The following is a 21,162-nucleotide window of genomic DNA, read 5'->3' on the forward strand; positions in this document are numbered from 1 at the left end:
CCAGGGCTGGTAGGGAGCTACTTCCTTTAATTTTTGATAAAATGCAACACCCTGAACCTACCTTGATTAGCTGCAAGGGACACAGTCACCTGCTGAAGGCGGGCAGGTACCCGCCAGTGGGTGCAAAAGTGCCACCTGGAATTAGGAAAGACCCTGGATATTCATCATCTTTTCCTCCCTTCCCAATCCAGCATAACAACCCCATCTTGGCATTAGCCACACATGTAATAACCATAGAGATCCCATCTTGGTTACCCCTTTTCCCCTTTGGTTTCAGCCCAACCCTTTTTCAGCCTCTCATATGATATGTAATCTCTTTCCCCTGGTGTTTCATTGTCTCTCCACATTCCAGCCTCTTTCCAGAACTTTCCATCCCCATAGCATTTTCAGCCTCAGCCCCTTGATTGAGAATTTTCACTTTTTCATCTTTTCTTCCAACCACAACTCAGTCCCATAATATTTTGTATATAGTCTGTCCTCTTTGGCCCCACCTTTTGTTCCCCATCAGATCCTGTCCCAGCAATCCAGATCAATTTTCACCATTCACTAGCCTAGCTTATGCCATTAAATCAGAGTGGACAAGCTTGATAAGTCTATGCCAAACATATCAGATTGGACAGACTTTATATTATCCTTGACTCCTACTATTAGATTAGTATACCCATTAAAGTAAAACCCTACAGACATACCTCAAGAATCTCCATAGCCACACCTTTCCTTAAGAGTCCATACTCTTATATTCTTTTTCTTATTCCCCTGAGAGGCAGCTCTTCAAGCACCAAATCCCTCTCAAGCTCTATTCTTCCCTCAGAGTAGTTCCACAACGGACATCAAAAATCCTCAAAATAAACTCCGCCTCCGCCATATGAAACCACCCACCCCAGATCCTCAGTCCTCTGCACAGCCTCCATTTACTTTAATCCGCTCCTATTTGTTTTATTCCACTCTGCTTTACTCTACTCTTTCCCGCTTTGCTCTGCTCTGCTGCAACTTTCCCATCCCATTACATTATTTCTGCTAGTCCTTTCTCCAACATTGTTTTCTCTTTTTTTTTCACCCCTCCTTTCCCTCTTTTGGTTGTCTCCGCAGATTATCTCCACATCAGGATGTTCCTTTCTCATTGTTAGTTTGATTGCGGAGTGTTGCCCGGTGGTTGTTTTGGTTGTTCTGGTTGTTTTCCAACGCTTGTTGTTGTCATAGCGGCGGACGTGCATTGGACACAAGGGTCAGGCACAAACCACTCATCTTAGATTATAAGTTAAAGCTCCGCTGAGCTTGGACGAGTCCCCCATGAAATTCCATCCTGATCCAAGGGGAATAACATCACCTTTTTCTGATCCGCTGGCAGTATCCCCAGCATCCTTTCTGATCCCTGGCCAAGTGGCCCGTATCTCTCTTTGAGTTTCATCACCGGCAGTATCCCCGGTCTTCTTTCCGTATCTTTCCCTTACTCCACCGATTCTCATTCCTCACAACCGCTGTGGAACTCCTACTGTGCCAGAGGGTAGGCAGAGCGTTGAGAGGATGGGTGCTGTTGAGGCTGCCCTCGTGGTGGTCCGGCAAATGAGATGAGGATTGGAAAGTGATAGTGTTGGGGGTGGATTTTTGAGAGACAATGGGGATGGAATACCGTTGGAGGTGTTTGTTTTGTTGAGGATTGGATGATGATGATAAGGGGATCAGGGATAAAGGATCATGAATAGTGCTGGGGATACTACCAGCGGATCAGAAAAGGGTAATGAAATTTTCTCTTGGATCAGAGCAAGTCCCATGCCGTCCCATCCTTCAAGTTCAAACTCAAACTTGGACTTTGGGGAGTGACATGTCATCACATCCCTAACTACAAACATCAAACAGGAAAAGAGGAAACAGAAGAAAATACCACAACAATTGAAGATAAAGAAAAACCAATAAGAATAAGAAGAAAGGAAACACACAATCAAATGATAAAGAATCTAAAAATAAAACAAAAAATAAATAAAAGAAACAAACAAAAAAAAACCCACATGACTCATGTTTTAGGACCAAGAAAGGAAAAGAGAGAATCTGGGAGGGATTGAGAATCTTGAGGAAGTGAGAAAGTATGAGAAGGAATCTTGAGGGATCTTGAGGCTGAAGGGTCTTGCTGGTGATCTTGCTGATCTTGCTGACTTGAAGATTTTGATGATCTTGAGGCCCTGTACCCATCTGGCCACCACACCGCCATTCCAAGGGTATCCATACCCCTTGCTTTTCTCAACAGATTCCCCACCACTCCGCTATCCAGATTTGATCCCTGATTTCTGCTTGATTCAACAGAGCTCCACAAGGGCAGCTTTCCAGCACCATCCCCTCACAGCGCTGCCTACATTCTGACACCGTAGGAGCTCCATAACGTCAAACCCTATGGGACTCCTTGCCTATGCACTCAAGAGACCTGCCAATATTGATGCAATACTCAAAAAAACCATGAGAGCGCGTCTGACCTCAACCTCCGGATGATCCAATTGCTTCTTTGCATTGCTCAGGAATAGCCCTCAGGAGAATGGCCACTAAGTGGCCAGTTTTTCATGATTTTAATTGAAAAAACATGTACAAGACAGCTCAGATTGAGGGCTATAACTGGGTATATGGTGTGAGAACTTCTTTGGGACAGGTGGAAGTTCTGCAAGGGGGAAATACCAGTTATAATATTTCAAAGATGTAAGAAGCTATTACAACTGTTACGGGTGGTTTGAAAGACCTGCCCCTCTATGATACTACACAAGAGCTTTTGCAACAAATTTATTTATTGTTGTGGCAAACTAATGATAGAGAAAACTATGTGCAGCAGTCTCTTATCAGACCTAGATCAAACTTGAATTCAGCGGAAAGTGGATTTTGTATGGGAAATGGAGTTAGAGTGGTTTACAGCAGCCTTGAGTCAGATAATGGAAATGAGCCTTAACGTAAGATATATTTTATATGGTTTTATATGTTTGTGATATGAAAGTCAAGATAAACTGATACAAAAACTTCTGAGAGAACTGATGTTACATGTGAACTATTCAAAGTGTCTTTGCCCTCTTCCTTAACCTTTAGTTAAGAGCAAAATTGGTTAAGATCACTTTGACTTGTTAAGAGCACAAGTGGGTGATGCTTGCTAATTGAATACTTGGAACTACTCTGAGGCATGAAAGATGTTGATGGGCAACTTGATTGAGATCACACTACTGGATTTCATGTGGATGTGACTTGTAACTCTGAGTGAGATGTGTGTTCTGGTTAGGATTGCCTGAGTGGCATGCCAAAACTGAGGAGGGAAAATCTCCTCCTTTTATAGTAAAATGTGAGGGATTTTTGCTGGTGGGGATCCTTGTGAGGGATTTTTGCTTGTTTGAGTGTCCATGTGGTTGTGGTGGTGGTGCCCATATGGTGTTCACGTGGTTGTGGTTGTGGTGTCCATGTGGTGTCCATGTGGTGGTGTCCATGGAGCCTACACAATTATGGAGGTTTCCACAGATGGAACCATGCTGTGGTGCGTGGGTGGAGCCAAACAACAATCATGTGTTTGTCCACAGGTGGAACCATGCCGTGGTGCGTGGGTGGAGCCAAACAACTTTCAGAATTCCAGCTCATCTTCTCCACTCACAGTCTCTTCTCTTTTCCATCACTGATTAGTGATGCCCAACCAGGCCCCCTTTTGGATCTTGCAAGGGGGCTCTCTAGTTGTGACTACATATATTCTGCCCCTATGATTTGAAATAAATCATCAAGTCAGAGATTTTCTCCACTCGAACCACCTCGAGCCTCCTTGGTCAATCCAAGTCCCTTCTGGATTGTCCCCTCCTTACTTTCTCATTTTCTCATGAGCTGAAAATCTCTCAACAACAACCATGGAGTTGTCCACAGGTAGAACCATGCCATGGGCAGAGCCAAACCACGCCACTACATACACCATAAATATGTCCTTGAGTCTAATTCTATACTATGTACTATCAAAATATCTCTACAGTATGTAATTATTCTTATGAACACAGTATAATACTAGTAACTTTGGACTGAGTGCAGCTAGCCTAGTGGTTCCAGTGAGTGAATAGGGGTTAAATTACCTGTAGAATTCAATTATGCAATAACACATCTAGAAATATGTCTCCTTCTCAATAATAAACTGCGACTTTATGTGATTTGATACTTGAAACACATTTGGCACACCACATCCTCCCCCAACTTAATGCTGTCCACAGCATCCCTGTGTTTCAAGTATCAAGAACATGAAAAGATCCCAAAAACAGGAAGTACTAAAATCTATCATCTCCTTTGAAGTTCCTAGGCATAATATGACCAATTTATCTCTTCCCTCTATTGTTGGAATTAAATCTTACAGCCTATTCATAACTAGTAGCTAAAATCAAACTAAACTCAAACACTCATAAATTTCCTAAAAACAACTAATCCAATAGTTACCTTCATCCTATTCAATAACTCTAATCTAAACTCTTAAATAAATCACTCTGTGTTTTAGCTACTAGTTCTTGAATCCTGTTTAACTTCTCTTCCTCAATAAATGAAATTGATCCACATCCCCCATAGTAATGTCATTGGTTCTTCTCTGTGATGTAATTTATTCCATCTGCCTTCTGACTTCTATTGTATGTCATCAATTCAGCTGTTGAGAAGGTTCATATGTTTCTTGTGTATCTTTGCTGCTCTGGATGTTCTTTTTTTTTACTTGCTCAAATGTGTCTATGTATGTATGAACTGAAGAGGCGGGTTTGTACCTGTTTGTACCTGGCTACACTCAGGCTTCAGAATTTTTTCCAAGTCTCATTTTTAGCAAGACAAATTTGGAAAATTTCAATTTTCAGGCCCTTGGTTAAGCCAGGGCATCTTGTGCCATTCCAGTTTTGACTCCGTTCCTGGCTACGTACATGAATGTATATAACCGCCCCGCCAATGTCAATATATTTTTGGCTTGAAAGCATTCATCCATATTCCGGTGGAGAAGCTGAGGCCGGGCCCGTTTGGAGCCAATATAATTGCACGATATAATCTGGAAACTTGTGACATCTGATCAAGTTTTGGCGGACCTGATCAGATGTCACATAGGATGTCATGCAAAAAAACTCATATATTGCCTGGATTATATCGGCTCCAAACGGGCCCTGAGCCTGTTTAAGCACAGGGCCCATAGAGCATGATAGTTGCACACTTTGAGAGCAGCAAAGGCTGGCTTTTCTACTTCCCAGCTGCAAAACAGTTTGTATCTTGATGGCTGGCCATGTTCCGCTTGCATGCCTTTTGGATCAAGAGACTTGCCTCACTGCTGAAATTATCTGCTCTGATTGCCTGATCAGAGTAGTGCTCTGATCTGCTGTCCCAGTAGAATTCGAGCAGTTTCTCCACTCGACCTAATTAAGACCTTTGAGCGGACAGCTCGACAACTTCTCGGACAAGTGAATGTCCGAGGAGCTGGTCGGAGAAGACCGACGAGTCGGACCGAGCTGGTTTGATCAGTCAGCTACATCGAGCCAACTGGTTCCAAGCAGTATGTTCGCCGGTCCAAGCAGTTGGCCACCGGGTCCTAGCAGCTGCATGCCCAGTCCAAACAATCACCTGTCTACCTGAGCAGTCTGTTGCTCAGTCAGAGCAGTCTGCTGCCTGGTGAGAGCAGTCTGCGACCTGATGCAAGCAATCTGGTAACTTGCTGCCGCTCGATCCCAGTCACTCAACTAATCATCCGGCAATTCTATGGCGGTCCATCTGGACCAACAGCTTGGTTCACAGGGCCCGTCGGCTCTCCAATCGACGAGCACAATGACGGGCACATCGGCGGACGCTGTTGGGGATCGGGTCCACCGAGGTCCGGTCAGAGGGATCACTCGTTGGTGGGGCCACGATGTGTGGGCTTGGGGAGCGGAGCGGGTGGGGCTCCTGGATCATAACCGGCCCTGTTGTGTCGGCAATCTTTCGGGGGACACAGGCCGAGCTGGCTGGATCTGACAGCCTGGATGCTGCTCGACCCCCCACTCGCAGATCCCCGACGCCGCCGTTGATCAACAACAGCCGCGGGAAGAAGAGTAAGAACATGTCATGGTGCTCCACTAAACCTGGCTCCAGACCCTGTGCAAAAACCACATTTCCAATGAATTCTATTTCTCTTTCGTTTGGTCAGGAATTATAGCAGTCTGCCCTGACGTTGTTCATCTTATAGCCAAGCAGGGTGATGTGCCTTGGTTTGAAGTCATAGAAGGCTGGCATTCGCCTTGGGCTGGCCTGCACAAGCAGCTCTTGCGTTTCGCCAGCCATCCCGGCCGCCGAAGCCAAAATCGACCATCCAGCCCGGCTCGTAGGAGGGGCACCAGCATATTGAAGCCTATAAAGAGTGCTCTTGTTAGCCTGTTGCACTCTTCCCTCACCAATCCACAATACTCACAAACAAACCTTCTAACCTTAGCAATAGCATCCACCCCAGCATCATATTCCTGCTCAATCCAATTATTTCCCCTTCTCTTAGCCTAGCTCTACAAGCTAACAACTGCTACGTACCTGCGTCTGCTGAGCAATCGCCGGTCCCCGTGTCCACCAATCCACGCAGCTTTTTCGCAGTCTCATTCATCTTCTTCGTCCTCTCGCGTTATCTCTCAACTTTCACTCATCTCCCATCATTACCAGTTATTATGGCCAGCATCATATCTAGTCCTTCTGGTGTCCTCCTCCCCTACCCATCTTTATTCAATACCGCCATGCGTGGCCAGTCAACTCGCCTATCCAAATCGAGACCGTCTGATTATTTCTGGAATAAAGGCACTGGCACCTCAATCAAAAGCACCAGAATCAGCGGCGAAGGATCGGAAGTCTCCGGTGACATTTGGCTCGATTCTTGCGCGCCTGCTGTCAGTGATAGTGAAGATGAATCACCTCGGCCAGCAAAAAAATCGACCACCAAATCCAAGAGGAACCTACGTTTTACTAAGTTCAGACGGATCACTTTCAAAGCCTTTATTCCAAGAGCTGATGGTACAGGCCAGCGAAATAACATTGTGACCACCACCGAGATCATCCAACGAGAAGAAAAATTTGACGATTTCGAGAAGGACAGCTCAACTTATGCAAAGGGCAGTAAACACAGGACAATCTTGAATTCATGGAGGTTTAGGTCAAATGGCCCCAAGACACATGTGAAGAAGATGGTAGCTGTTTTGAAAGTGAGAATCAGCGCTTCTAGTCCGCCTGAGAAACACCCACAGACATGGGATGAATATCATCGTTACTATGCCAATGTGAGTATTATTCTTCAATGAAATTCTGATGAATTGATGTATCATTGTATTGATGCTGACACATTTCTTTTCCATCACCAGGAAGAAATTGATGTTTTTAACCCACCCTTGCCGCCAATGGAGCCACAAAGCCCAGGTGGACCCCCTTCCGCATTTGAATCCCGGTTCTACTCAGCCCCAAACCCGCCAAATGAGAAAGTACGACAGTTGGCGCTCAACCGGCTTGGTATCTATGGAGGAAAGCCATACGACGTGTCAGATGAGGGTTTGGCAAAGTGGAAAGCAAGAGTTGAGGCCGGAGATAAATTGATGGCGGATGGCCAAGCCCCCTCAAGTCTTGATTCTCCCTGGGAACGTCCCATTTCCAGTTGCAGTGATGATCGGGATGCGGACCTTACACAGCAATCAGTTATTGACAGCGGAATGAAAAGTGTTCCGTCACCTTCTGAAACTTTGGAGCAACATCCTGTCCTCAGAAAGATTGTTAATGAATGTCGCCAGGTATTTAGCACCTCGCTCTGCCTGCTATCTGTAAGTTGATCTCCTTTTCTTCCCTCTACCATTAATTGTTACTCACTTCTTCTTTTATCTTTCAGGTTCTTGACGACAATCGCCAGGTTTTCCTGGCGGCGTCTGGTTTGAATGAAGTCGGCCTCGGAGAAATGCGAGATATTCCCAAAGAAATCAGTTTTTGTACGCAGATTTCCTACATCGTCTTTATGAATCAGAGCCTCACTGATTTTCCCAAAAAAATGTAAATCATCCCAATTATAGGTGCACATACTATCCTCAGTGGTCGTAAAGGTTTTGCCGTCCTCGATTCTCACAAGGATTGGAGATTTGAAAAGGGTCCATTGGTCAACAACTACGGAGTGAGATTTTACGCCGGGGTACCGTTGATGGCGCCTAACTTGGATAAAAGCAAAGAATCGGAAGAAAACACATGTCCCATCGGCACACTATGCATTCTGGACTTCGCCCCCCGGGAAAAATTTAGCGTCGATGACCGAAGGAGGCTTGTTTATCTATCTGAATACGCCAGAAGGGAAATCGAGAAATGGTTTGCAAGAAAGATGGAGCAAAAGATGGAAATCCTCACAGCCAGTCAGCAAACTTGGTGCCACGAATTGAAACTTGTGTCCAGATCACCAATCGGCGGAGATGATCCACTGGATGCTAGTGAAGTTTTGAGCGATAACACAAGCAGCCAAGCCGTCGTACCGTTGTCCACCCAATCCATCTTCCGAAGATTCAATAGCATTAGCTCGGTCTCCACCATATCCACTTCGGCATCATCTCACAAATCCCTATCATCAAAATCACCCATGAAACTCGGATCGGGTCTATTTGATGACATGGATGTAGCCTTAAGCCCCAAGACGCGGAGAGTCTTTGATCTCGCGACCAACCTCATCGGACAAACCTTGGATTTTTCTCTGGTGTGTCTGGCAGCGGTAGTCACTACCGGGGGCGCGAATGGATTGGGTCAAACGATGATCATTTCGGGATACAACATTCCATCACCGGTCCCAGTTATAGACGCAGATCTATGCCTTCGAGCATTAAGAGCACCTCAAGGCGGCCTTTTATATCAGAATCCAACTGCTGAAGAATCTGAAGATGCCGGCTTACAGCCACAAGGCGCTGGTGCTACCACCTGTGCATCTGCCATGATACTGTCTATCGGCACCGAAGCATATCCCAACTCCGGTGGATTCGTCTTACTTGGATACACTGATGATACAAAGAAGGTCTTCGGAGCGGAGGATGTGCTATTCATGAACAAATTTTCACAGGAGTTATCGAGGTACACCTCAAAAATACAGCTCTGATCCACCACCGGCATGCACTTATTTATCCGTATCTCAACAGCTATAATCCATAATTGTCTCTGTCATGATTTTTTTTTAAATTGATTGTAACCTCTGACAATAAGATACTTGATATGTTTCATCTGGTTCCTCCCCTTTCTGAAATAAACAAATATTTTCAAGAATCTTGGATAAGCTGACTTGAAAATGGATTTTGCTAGCAACATATCACAAGCTTAATAATGCAGCTTTTGTATAACACCCAATTAAGCCCACCAAAACTTGATCAGGTGTCAAAAGAGTTTGCATTACAATGCTCGCCATATATTGATGACAAACAGGCCTTGAGGAGCTTGGAGAAAGAAAGGGAAAATGGGAAGAACATTTTATTTGGCACATGACATGAGACATGAATTTTTTTGACTAACAAGGAAGAAAATAATTTGACTGAAAACACTGACAGGGTTTACATGCCATGTAACAATTTTATGCGGGGGTTACATGCCACGTAACAATCTCATACAGGGGTAACTACAAGTGCCCGCAGTCAACTCCTAAAATGGTGTTCTGCGGAGGGATGATTAGGTGGCTGACTCCCTTTTCCATTGTCAAAAAAAAATTAAATAAACTGTGGGGACAACTCCCCCCCCAAAAAAATATTTGGGAAAACAACTCCCAAACCCGGTCCTGGCAACGTAAATTGGGAAATGGAAGTTGTTTTCCCAATTTTTGGGAGTCGTTTTTCAAGACTCAATTTCTAAGAGAGGAAATGATTTCTGGATTTATTCTACCTATATATACATCTACAAATCATGAACATAATTAGCACTGAGAGGGGTTTTTTTTTGGGATGATTGCATCTAAAATTTCCTTGTTAAATCTTCACATTTCTATAATTTCCTTGGTGAGTGGTTTAATTGAGCAAAAGAAGATCCTGTTGAAGAAGATCTTGGTGAGTCGGATTGTGTACTGTTTCTCTCTCAATTTCCTAATGAATTGTGGCCTGGTTTTTTCCATCCAGAACTCCAACAAGGTCCACAGAGCTGTTGATCTATAAATCCCATTTTTAACAATCTGATGTGAGAATTTTCTGAATATCAGGGAAAGCTGTTCATTGTTGTGCAGTCCATTTGATGTGTCCTGTACTGCAAGAACCATTGCTTTGAAGATCTGGAATGCTCCCTCTAGCTCTGAACCAATATTGACTTCCTCTGATGAGGCTGGAACAATGGTACTGATCATCTGAACAAAGAATAAGTATGAGAGGACTACTTTATTCACGGAAACCAAGTCATGCTTTGGTAAGATGAGAGATTCAGAAACCTTCCTTGTTTCTTCAAGTATTTTCAATCTGAAGTTGGGCAGTTTTGACCAATGTATTGACCAAGCCCCTTTATTCAACCAGAGAAAATGTTGAGATGTTTTAAATAGGTCTGAATGTGTCACATCTGTTAGATCAGGATTTCTTCTTGGGTATACTGATCCCAAAGGTATGATTTTTCCAGAAACAACATTGTGATTTTGGATGAATTGATCCTCTGTCATAAGCAAATCTCCTCCTGTAACACCCTCTCCTGTGAGTAAATTAATCATTTCAGTAATTTTTCCACGGACAAGATTGATTGTTTCAGATAAGTCAGGGACAATGAAGAGTTTCAAGTTGAAATTGATTTCTCCTGGTTTCCCCTTTTTCTCTGGACCTTTGAATTGATTACTACTGTTTGGAATCAAGCCTGGGGATTTGAGGCTTGGTCTTGATGGATTGAGCTGGGCCATAACCTGATAATGGTCCATTGAATTTGATGGTGGAGTGATTTGGTATCCTGTTGTCCTGGATATTTGGTAAGGCCCATCTTTGAGCTGAAAAGGAAATTTTGGGCCTGAATTGGCAATCATCAAATCACTGGAGCCTTTCATCTTGAGACTTCTATTTGAGTCTTGAATCATTGGGTTCCCTTCCAGGGGCTCACATTCAACTCCTGTTATCTTGACTGTCTTGTAAGGCCTCACTCCAAGCTGAAAAGGAATAGCTTGCTGCCCAGAAAAAAGAGGCTTTGGACCTGACATGCTAGTCAATAGATCATTGCTGCTTTTCCGCTTGAGGTTTTCATTGAATTTTTGAGTTGGGAATGAGTTCAGTCCAAGAGAGAGAGAGTCATATCCTGTTTTGCTAGATGTTTGGGCAGGCCTATTTTCAAGCTGAGCAGCAACAGGCCAAGGGTAGGCAAAAGGAAATTTTCGGCCTGGACTGTTTTCCAATAGATCATTGTGGCTTTTCCGATTGGGATTTCCATTCGAGTCTTGTATTGAGACTGAGTCCCCTGCCGGCGGCACAACGAAATGTCCAATTCCACACGAGTGATCAAGCATTCCAATATCTTTCGGAGGCCTTGGTGTATTCCAGACGTCTTTGATTGGTTTATTGGAGGAACCGTTGATTCCGTCAGGTGAGATCAAGTGTCTCTCATTAGGCTGATTGTCTGTCTCTATTACCTCTGACACTGTGGGTGTCGCGTTCAGATCAAAGTGGAAGCCAGCTCGTATTTCGGGATTCGGAAAGGGACCTTGCGAATGGTTTTCAGGAGGTTCCGGTCTGTCGAGACTCCATTGAATGGGACCTTCGTGATCCACCGCGGGCAGTGTCTGTTCGTGCCCAAAGTGCTCAAGGAAGTCTATGATTCCGGCATAGCAGTTGGTAATCAGAAAAAAGCGGAGCCAAAGACGGCGAATGTCGAGCTGCATCCTAGTGCTACGGACTGGTTATGATAATTGTGAGTTTAGAGGGAGAAGATATGATTATATCTTTATCTTCAGACAGCAATCCCTTTGTGGCTGCAAACGTGTGACGGTCCAGGCTCGGGCAAAAATTCCAAGTTTCAAGTTCAGCATGGCGGCCGGTTTGAAATCAGGGGGGATTCAATCATTTGAAAATCCAAGAAGTCACATGTCTAAAATCCAGGAAACACCAAAAACACGTGGAGTTGATTCGACGACTCAGGAAGGGTGGCAAAACACTCAGAACTCCCATGAGGGGCAAGTGGCCCATCGCGTCTGCCCAACTTAGCACCAGTCCCTCGCCTGCTGGGGGCAATGTGAGGCGTGGCTAAGCTCGTGTCTGTGCGGGCTATCGTCTCGTCGTCACTGTCGATTCGAGGGAGCCCCGACGACCGGTCTGTGGAACAGGGGACTGGACGATCCCTCTGCGGAAGGAGCAGACTTCCAACGGCTTGGAGTCTAGTTTTCCCCGTGTGTATTTTTTTGCCACTTGCGCCACCTCCTAGGTCGATTTGGAACCTCCACACCTTTGCAGGCGGGGGTCGGATGGAGTCGGAGACTAATATACTCATCGGTCAGTTTACACACACACTATATATCGAGAAGATGTACCTTATCCCAGAAGCTTACAACCCATTGAATGCTTGATTGATATACGCAGTTGGCGCGGGAGCGGTGGGTGCATTCTACGGATCGCGTCTACACCGGCCCGAGGCGGGGGCGAAGGTGTCGTTTGTCTGCCGGTCGAACTACGAAGCCGTTCAGACGGAGGGCATCGAGATCTCGAGCCGAACGTATGGCACGTACAGGGTCCGGCCGACCCGGGTGTTCGAGTCGGTCGAGCGGGCCGCCGAGCTCGGCCCCTCTAGTGGAACTGGAACCGGACGCAGATCCGGCTGGGACTTCGTGGTTCTCTGCACGAAGGTGTTGCCCGACCGGGTCGATGACCCAGCTCTCCTCGCGCCTCTCTTGAAAACACCCGACGACGGCCGCCATCCTCCGACATTGGTGCTCATCCAAAACGGCATAGGCTTCGAGGATGCCCACCGTCAGAGACACCCCCAGGTCCCCATCCTCAGCGCCGTGACTGTCGTCAATGCTGAACAGCTCCAGCCGGGCTGCGTCAGACATAACCAGTGGACGCGGATCAGTATCGGGCCCTATCTCAGCTTCTCCGCCTATCTCGACCATCCCCATCCTCCGGTCGCCCCTCAACTTGCGCTCCATTCGCAAACTCAGCTCGAGCTCCTCGCCAAACTCCTTCGAAACGGCCAGATCAACGACGCTGAGATCTATGGCGAAAGAGAGCTCCAGATCCTTCGTTGGCACAAACTAGCAATCAAGTCAGTCGATCAGACCCATTCGCAGATCTATGAGGAGACCCGATGGGACTGACAACGAGATGGAACATAAAAAAACTTAACGCAGTGCTTCCATGAATCCAACCTCTATCCTGTCTGGCGGAATGGCGTCCTCAAAGATGGTCAAAGACGGAGGCCTGCGGGAGCATTTAGCGGGATGCATGGGGGAGGTATTCGGGGCAGCGTTGCAGATCTTTGGGCTCGCGGAGTTCCCGGCGGAGTTTGCGAGCATAGAGCAGATCTTGCGGTCGACGGAGCGCGCCGGTGAGCGGGCGACCATCAAGCCCTCGATGCTGCTCGACTGGGAAGCCAGCCGGCCGCTTGAGACCGAAGTGATCCTCGGCAACCCCCTCCGTATCGCCAACCGCGCCGGAATCAATCTGGCCCGGATCCAGTCCATGTATGCTTTCCTCACTCAGCTCCAACTTGCTCGTGCTAAGAAGACCGACACAAATCATGCCAGGATTTGATGCTAGAAGAAAGGTGCATTAAGAGAACATGCCTTGGACAAATGTGACCGTTCATGTAGCGTGCCTGAAGAAATGTAATAAAAAATCCAAGTCTGTATCAAATCGTGTCGCTGTATCGCTCGCACTTCAATCAGATCATCAGATTATGAAAGAACACGACGGTATCCAACTAACAAGCCATCACCAAGTTTTTCATAGACCACAAGAACCCAAAATTAGCGGGGAAGCAGGGAGACGAAGAGACACCAAAATTTATTCAGTGATTCATATTGCCTTGGAGTATGTCATTGAGAGGTTCCAAAATACTTTTGATGCAGAATGAAGAAGGAAATCAACACACTGGCAAAGGCTGAACACCACAAAAACTGGCCACTGGGACATCACCTTGTAACATGACAAGCATTATGGTATACACGGGTAACTTTGGTAACGGTACACTGCAATGACCACCTTGGCAACAGTACACTTAGCTTAGTTGATAAAAACATCAGTCATGAAATTTGATGCTATGTGTTTGAGTCCTGTAGTGCACATTGGCACCCTGGCAAATGCATTGTTGACCTAATTTGGGAAATTTTGGTGCTGGAGCCGGGATCAACCTGAAAGGAAAAGATGAAGTTCATAAGGCAAGGTTCTATCCCAACTTAGAGGGTGTGGTAGTTGTACCTTCCATGATTCCTGGGACACCCAAACCAACCATGCACCCCAAAGCTTGCAAATAAGACTAAAGTATGGATAGAATCCTGCTTCATGTAAAAACTCCATCTGTTCTTTTCAAGCCAGTTCAGGCTCAGGCACCGCAGCCGTATGGTCTAACAGCCCTTTACAGTTTATAATTCGCCCATTCATTTGATGTGGCATGTCATCAAATTTTTCCTTTTTTCCAATTGGTGGCAGGTGTTGTGCTTCTTGCTGGATTTCATCCAACTTGTTTTCACAGCCTTGATACAATCAGAACAATGCCAAGCAATATTTTGTGGATTTCCAGCACTAGTTTGTTGATTCTTTTGCAATGAATTTGTCCTTGCAGCCAACTCATTCCCATTTGCGCACCAATGATGTGTTAAGAATCAAACTGAAGTAATTGCAGAAATTAGACAATGAGAAATCAAAAAAAAATCAAAAAGGAAAAACAAAAATTCCTGAAGGCAAACACAACAAAGAAGAGCACAACAAAGATGAGATGATATGAGGATGAGGAAGAAAGAGCAGACTAATAAAAGAAATGTCAACAAAGGCACGTGATAAAAGAGAAAATAGAGTGCAACATACAACCAAAGAAAGATTCAAGTGAGGAAGTCCTGAGATTTGAAGACTGGTTGAAAGTGCAGGTCTTCTGGAGGAACTGATAGTCAGGAATAGTGAAGCTTGAAGATGAATTGAGACTGTTGATGATATTGTTGAGAGATGAGTCGGGAGAGTTCCCCGGAGGAAAGAGAGAAGGAGGGAGAGATGAAGGGTATTTAAGAGAGTTGAGGTTTGTTGGATTTGCTTGATGTGAGAAGTTTGACGCATGCAATGAGTGTTGGATTTCAATGAGTGGATGTTGATGAGCGAGTTGAGTGAATTGTCTTGGAGATGGAGGACAAGCGTGAAAAATCGAGAGAAGTGTGAGATGAGCACTGAAGACTAGAGGAAACCAAGAGATGAGTGTGGCATCCACAAGACATGCACATTACAGGAAGCAAAAGCTCAAGTCAAGATATGAGCTTGACTCTCAACATGATGCTTCAAGCCATCACCTCCTCCTTGTTCAGGGTCTCCTGATCTAGTCCTTGCACTTGATCCCAAAGACACCATTGACATGCACACAGAGCATGCCAAGTCCATTGCTATTTGGTGGGTAAATGGCAGGCTGGTTTGCATTGGCAAATGAAAGTCCTGTGGATAACTTGTATGTTTTTCTTGCAATCCATTCATCAGCTAGCTTATCCAGATTCTGGATCAGAAAGTGTGCTCTAGAGGAAAATTGATTTCTTTGGCCACCACATTCATATGGATGAATGTGTTCTTCCTGCAGCTGAACTTAACTCCCAATGATCCATCAAAGTGGTGATGGCCATGCAATTAGATAAAAGGCTAGAAAACCGATTTCCTTGCTCAATCACATCATGCAGTGACCGGTCTACTACATCACCCACCTTCAACAAACAATGAATTCTGTCCAGAATTCCCAGAATTTTTCAGGGCCTTCAAGCTGCTTGAGTGTGTTGCTTGTATTTCAGAAACTAATTTCTGTGGTGTACCATCCAAATGCCAGTTTGGTATTTTCTTCCTTCTCCTTGCTCATCTTTTCCTGATATACTTCCTGTGGGGGCATGACATCTGATTGGGGGTCATAGGAGGTTGTTGGTTGTTCTTTGTGGATGACACCAGCAGTGGCAGGAGGGTGTTGCAAAGGAGTAATCTGTTCTATTCCTGCCAGGGAGTGCACTGCCTAGCCTAACTAAGCCTTTCAAACAGAGGGGGGGGGGGGGGGTATGGGGGCACCCTTGCTTACCGGAGGGATTCTCTGTAGGAGAGGCTTATGACTTATGCCAGAATTCTTGCCTGAGAGGTTTGGGCTTTTGGGGCTTTTTATGCAACCATACTGTTTTCTGTGGTCAGTTTGATACACACAGGTCATATAGCTCAAGCAACCCTGGAAATCCATAGCTTTGAAGGGGCATGAGACAAGGAGGATTGGTGTAGCGGCAAACATTTGGGAAGAGTGAGAGAGAAGTCTCACAGTCCAGAGGGCATGCACAGGGCCAAACTTAGATTAAAGGCACCAAATCCCCAGCAAAAACGTTTAGGAATCTCTCAGTTCGGATTGGGGACAGTAGTCCGAAGTCCCTCCTTTGGAGGTCCCCAGGCTGTACCAGGGCCCTCCGAAGAGATGCCAAGCCCGGCTGTTCCGCGGGCACCTCGACACAAAGGGCCGTCTCCAGCCCAGTCCAAGCAGCCTTCAGGAGCGCCAGGAGTCTCAAGGCTCACAAAGCAGCAGCCCATGGGCCCCATAACCCCACCCCCTCCATCCAGCAGCCCACATGCGCCCGGCAGCACGCCGGCCAAGGACAGGACGTCCCAGCGCCGCGTCCTCCACGACCCTCGGTCCTGGAGGACGCGTGGATGGGACCTGCTGGCTGGGGGCGGGGCTCGTCGTGGGGCTCGTTGTGGGGATGAGAACACGGCCCGCTGGCAGCGGGGTGCGGCAGCCTGGTGGGCGGCGGACGAGGCCGGTCGGAGAGCAGCATAGTCCGACAACGCCGACGGAGCGTCCCTGGTGGAGAGCACGCACGAGCGGGGGGCGGAGGCTATGGAAGAGACGCTTCAGGCCGGGCCTGGCCACGACCCATGCAAACACCATGGTATAACAGAGCACAGCAACGGAGAGATACACAGCGGGCACACAATCACGCGGACGGGAGCGCGGGGACGGGGGCGACCCAGAGCCCGGCGCAGAGACACCTAGTGCGGAACTCTCTGAGCGAGAAGTCGACGCTGGCGAGGCTTCTGAGCTTCGTCTCGGGGTCGTTGTCGGCGGCGGCGGAGGGGGGGAGGGGGGTGAGGTCGGCGTACGACCACGGGACGACGAGGGTCCTTGCGCGACACTTCAGACACTGCTTGACGGCGCCGGGGTGCCTGGAGGACGGGGCGGGAGAGTAGCGGGCGCGGGCCCGACGGACGTCGTGGAGACAGACGCCGGCGAGCCGGTCGTGCGTGAGCAGGTCGCGGGCGGGGCTGAGGGTCTTGGCGATCGTCTTGAGGGCGGCGCGGATGGACGGGGCCGCGAGCCAGTCGGGGCCCGGCGTCGGTGCGGGCTGGGACGGGGCGGGGGGCAGAGTGGCCGAGGGCGGCGCGGGGAGCGGCGGGGGCGTCGTCGGCGGCGTCGTGCTTGGTCCCGCGCCCTCCTTCGGCCCCGGCGCTGGCGTGCCGGCCGATGCCGCCGCAGGCGTCGGACTGGGCTTGATCAGCATCGGGTGGCGCGAGACGAGCTCGCGCAGATCGCGGACCGATTCTTGGACGAGGGCGGGGTCGAGGGCGGTGATAGCGAGGGAGAAGCCTTGGGACTGCCGGGCGGGCATGTCTTTCATACAACAGGAAGTCTCAGCGCGGGAAAAACGGCAGTGAAAGGTGAGGAAGGGCTGACTGAAGAGCTCGCCGGGTTGTTTGGGGAACGTGGCGCGGCCGATGTCCTGCAGCAGCTTGCCGAAGGTCTCCATCTGGATCGCGTTCTGGTGCTCCCAGAGCTCGGCGAAGACGACCTTGGCGATCTCCGGCTGGTCGTCGGCCGTCGGGGGCGGACAGGCCTCGGGGAGGATGTTGGGCGAGGCGTAGTGGGGCCCGCCGCCAGCGCTCGAGCCGTGCTGCTTGAGCCAGTTGTTGAAGTTCGAGAGCAGCGCGGTGATCTTGAACAGGAAGTAGAACGAGCAGCCGCTCATCGCTAGCAAACACAGATACGGCGTCTCCGAATCTGCCCATCCCCCCACAACCTACACGGTCAGCTCATCCTCTCTCTCTCCGTTTTTCTGGGGGACTGACCTGGATCAATCGAGCCGATGATCCGCTGACACAGCCGGACATACCATCGCGCAAGCCCCACCATCTGCCACACCGAGCCTACGAACAAAAGCCCAGTTTACCCCCACTCTTCGCGATGGGAGGGAGAGGGAGAACGTACCGGAATAGCTGTCCATCCTGACGGCGGTTCCGATGGCGAGCACGGCGGTCAATTGGCGGCCGATGAGCGCGAGTTCGGCCGCGCTTTCGTACCCGGGAATCACGCTGTGCGTCGCCCGGGGCAAGACGAGGTGAGTCGGAGAGAGGAAGGGAGAGAGGGAAGAGGGGACGGACCTCCAGAGATCGTGGGCCAGGCTCCAGGAGACGGGCAGATAAGGATCGAGGTCGAAGGCGCCGCCGGGGGCATAGAAATGGGCAATGAAGGTGCCGACGTCGCGGAAGATGGCGAGATGAGCGGGGGGCTCGCCGGCGGCCGGCGGCGTGGGGCTGCGGGCGGAGTGGGCCAGGAGCCGGGCGATGTCGTCGACGGGGTGGCGGTTGTGGAGCGCACTGACGACCAGCCCGACCACCGTCGCCTGCTCGTCCGCCGCCACTACACACACACACACACAGGTCCCTTCAACACTCACTCACAAGGGCTGTTCGGAACGTGGGAGACGTACCGAGCGCAGTCATGCGCACTTTGCCGCGCCCGTCCAGCGTGCAACACCATACGCCATGGAACGAGATGCTGGCGTGGGCCAGCTCGTCAGGCTCTAGGCCGGGCAAGGGCTTGACGGCGACGGTCGACAAGTCGCGGCTGTTGTAGTTCGTCCGGCGTGAGTGCGCTAGCTCCCCTTTGTGTGTGCATATATGAGAGAAAGGCTTACCCGTCCAGGACCCAACACTCATGCTCCACCGCCTCGTCCCCCTCGGCGGCCCGGGTGCGTTTCTCGACCAAGAGCAGGAAACAGCCCTCGCGGACGGGCCACTGGGGGACGAGCTTGCGGACGCGGATGCGGGGCTCGGCGAGGCCTGCGGGCGGGGCGAGCAGGGCGCGATGGGCGACGCGGGCGAAGACCTGGGCAGAAGCAGGCGCGTCAGTGGTCCGCTGGAGGCCGGGCTGGGGAGGGGGCATACCCATTCGGCGGGCCCGCGGAGCGGGTCCAAGGGCGCCGGGGCGCCGGGGCTCGGGCGCGCGTCGGGAGGCGCGTCCAGGCTGAGGAAGCCCGCGGAGAGCGCGGGGCGCGTGAAGCGCGCGTCCCAGGCCTGGAGCTGCTCGACCGGCGCTCCCTCTCCGTCGGCGTCCGGGGCGAGCCGGCGGGCGAAGGCGGCCACGAGCCGCAGCCCGTCCGCGTCCTCGTCGGCGTCGGTGTCCGCGGGGGCCGATGGATCGCGTAGACAGGGGACGAAGGCCAGGTGGAGGAGGGCCGCTTGGGCCGGGCCGGCGTGGGCGAACGGGTCGCTGATGGGCAGCCGGGGAAGCAGGCGCACGGTGACGTCTGGGCCACAAGACGTCAGCCTGCTTGTTGCTTTTTGGGTGTGTGTGCGGACTCAACTGGGGACGGGGGGGTGGTCGAAGTCGAGGAGGAGCTCGACGAGCTGGATGGGCGCGAAGCTCGGCTGCGGCGAGTGGGGGCCGAGGGCAGGGACGGCGGGCTCGCAGGGCGGGCGGGGCTCGACGCGTCGGGTGAGGGGCGGGCTGTTGGGGCGGTGTTTGGCGGGCTTGTGGGTCTGGCTGGGCGTGGGGGAGGAGGGCTTGGGGCGGCAGGGCAGCGGGGCGGGGGGGTCGAAGGCGTCGTCGAGGTCGCCGAGCCCGGTGATGAAGTCCTCGGGCTCGGCCATCGTCTGGCACTCGGCCGCCGGCTTGGCCCGGCCCTCGTCGTGGGCGCGCAGCACGGGCTGGGAGGCCGGCACGGCCGGCCGCGCCAGGCTCTGGAACGCGATCAGCACCCCCGCCGGCCGCGCCGCCGCCGCGCCGCGCCGGGCCGTCGGGGGCAGCCCGATGGCCGCCACGATGGTCTGCTTGGTCGGGCGGCGCGCATGGTCTTCGGCTGGGACGGGGCGCGGGGCGAGCGGGGCGACGGTGTGTTCGTCGAGGGCGGTGAGCAGGGTGTGCGGGGGCAGGTTGGATCCGGGGGGCGGGAGATGGAGGATGAAGAGCTGTGTGTGTGTTTCTGGGGTTAGTTCGTGTGTTTTTTGTGCAGGATGGGGTGTGCTTGCCTGGGTTGTGCTGAGGACGAGGACGGCGGTGTGTCCGTGGGCGGGGGCGAAGGGTGTGGCTGGGATGCGTCTGAGCTGGTGGTAGGCTGCATCTCCGATCCGGATGGGGCTGGGTGGCTGGCGGCTGCCGCGGACTGGTTCTGTGAATGCCTGCTGGGTTTGTGTTAGCGTTTTTGTGTATCCTCTGGGCGTGTTTTTTTGTTTTGGGACTCACCCGGGGTGTCTGGGTGATGAATGCTGCTGCGGGGATGTGGGTGTTTCCGGGTGGGAGGGGGTGTTCGGATGTCGGAGTCCAGTGGTCGGCCTGGGCGGGGGACTGGCTGAGGACGGTGAGTGTGTGTGTGCTGATGGCGAGCAGCTGGGTGCCGTCGGGCGAGAAGAGCAGCTGCTCGGCCGGCGTCTGCAGCCGGAGCGCGGCGGCGTGCTGTTCCGAGCGGGTGAAGCTGAGCTGGATCGTCCCGGGCTGGCTGGCGGGTGCGCCGGCGAGGATGTGCTGGGCGGAGTAGGCAGTGGCCATCGTGCTGGGCAGGACTCGGGCCTGCCTGGCTCCCAGGGGCTAAGATGTCGCCGGAGAGCACACGAGAGCGGGAATCGGAAGCTGGCTTGTTCTGTCTGCTAGAACCGACCCAGGTATCATCTCATGCAAGGCCCCTCAGAGGGGGTTCAAGATTGAATTTTACAAAAACTCGTGAACAAATGTTGCAAATCTATCCACATGGAGCTGCTTCGGATCATAACTTGGTGCATTTCATCGAGTTTGATCCCCACAATATATCCATCAGATTCAAGAAATTTGGCT

The 21,162-nt window shown here is 50.5% G+C and overlaps 5 protein-coding genes across 5 annotated transcripts; 2 read left to right on the forward strand and 3 right to left on the reverse strand.

The window, feature by feature from the left end:
* Positions 1–5,739: 5,739 nt before the first annotated feature.
* Positions 5,740–6,267, reverse strand: PtA15_11A137 (uncharacterized protein; the record flags this gene model as incomplete). Its single annotated transcript, XM_053161015.1, has 2 exons — positions 5,740–6,081; positions 6,157–6,267. 2 exons carry the CDS (start codon positions 6,265–6,267, stop codon positions 5,740–5,742), a joined length of 453 nt encoding a protein of 150 aa, XP_053025004.1.
* Positions 6,268–6,704: 437 nt separating this feature from the next.
* On the forward strand, positions 6,705–9,073 carry PtA15_11A138 (uncharacterized protein; the record flags this gene model as incomplete). The annotated part of the gene is made up of 4 exons (XM_053161016.1): positions 6,705–7,241; positions 7,323–7,772; positions 7,838–7,934; positions 8,016–9,073. The coding sequence occupies 4 exons, from the start codon at positions 6,705–6,707 to the stop codon at positions 9,071–9,073; spliced, it is 2,142 nt and encodes a 713-aa protein (XP_053025005.1).
* Positions 9,074–11,124: 2,051 nt separating this feature from the next.
* On the reverse strand, positions 11,125–11,941 carry PtA15_11A139 (uncharacterized protein; the record flags this gene model as incomplete). The annotated part of the gene is made up of 4 exons (XM_053161017.1): positions 11,125–11,149; positions 11,366–11,373; positions 11,459–11,808; positions 11,893–11,941. The coding sequence occupies 4 exons, from the start codon at positions 11,939–11,941 to the stop codon at positions 11,125–11,127; spliced, it is 432 nt and encodes a 143-aa protein (XP_053025006.1).
* A 4,595-nt stretch (positions 11,942–16,536) lies between these two features.
* On the forward strand, positions 16,537–16,896 carry PtA15_11A140 (uncharacterized protein; the record flags this gene model as incomplete). The annotated part of the gene is made up of 1 exon (XM_053161019.1): positions 16,537–16,896. One exon carries the CDS (start codon positions 16,537–16,539, stop codon positions 16,894–16,896), a length of 360 nt encoding a protein of 119 aa, XP_053025007.1.
* Positions 16,897–17,053: 157 nt separating this feature from the next.
* Positions 17,054–20,880, reverse strand: PtA15_11A141 (uncharacterized protein; the record flags this gene model as incomplete). The annotated part of the gene is made up of 11 exons (XM_053161020.1): positions 17,054–17,381; positions 17,517–17,727; positions 17,791–18,084; positions 18,183–18,260; positions 18,322–18,736; positions 18,795–18,960; positions 19,031–19,221; positions 19,281–19,642; positions 19,700–20,303; positions 20,364–20,513; positions 20,578–20,880. 11 exons carry the CDS (start codon positions 20,878–20,880, stop codon positions 17,054–17,056), a joined length of 3,102 nt encoding a protein of 1,033 aa, XP_053025008.1.
* Between the last annotated feature and the right edge of the window lie 282 nt (positions 20,881–21,162).

Source organism: Puccinia triticina, chromosome 11A (assembly GCF_026914185.1).
Source record: "Puccinia triticina chromosome 11A, complete sequence".
Taxonomy (NCBI): domain Eukaryota; kingdom Fungi; phylum Basidiomycota; class Pucciniomycetes; order Pucciniales; family Pucciniaceae; genus Puccinia; species Puccinia triticina.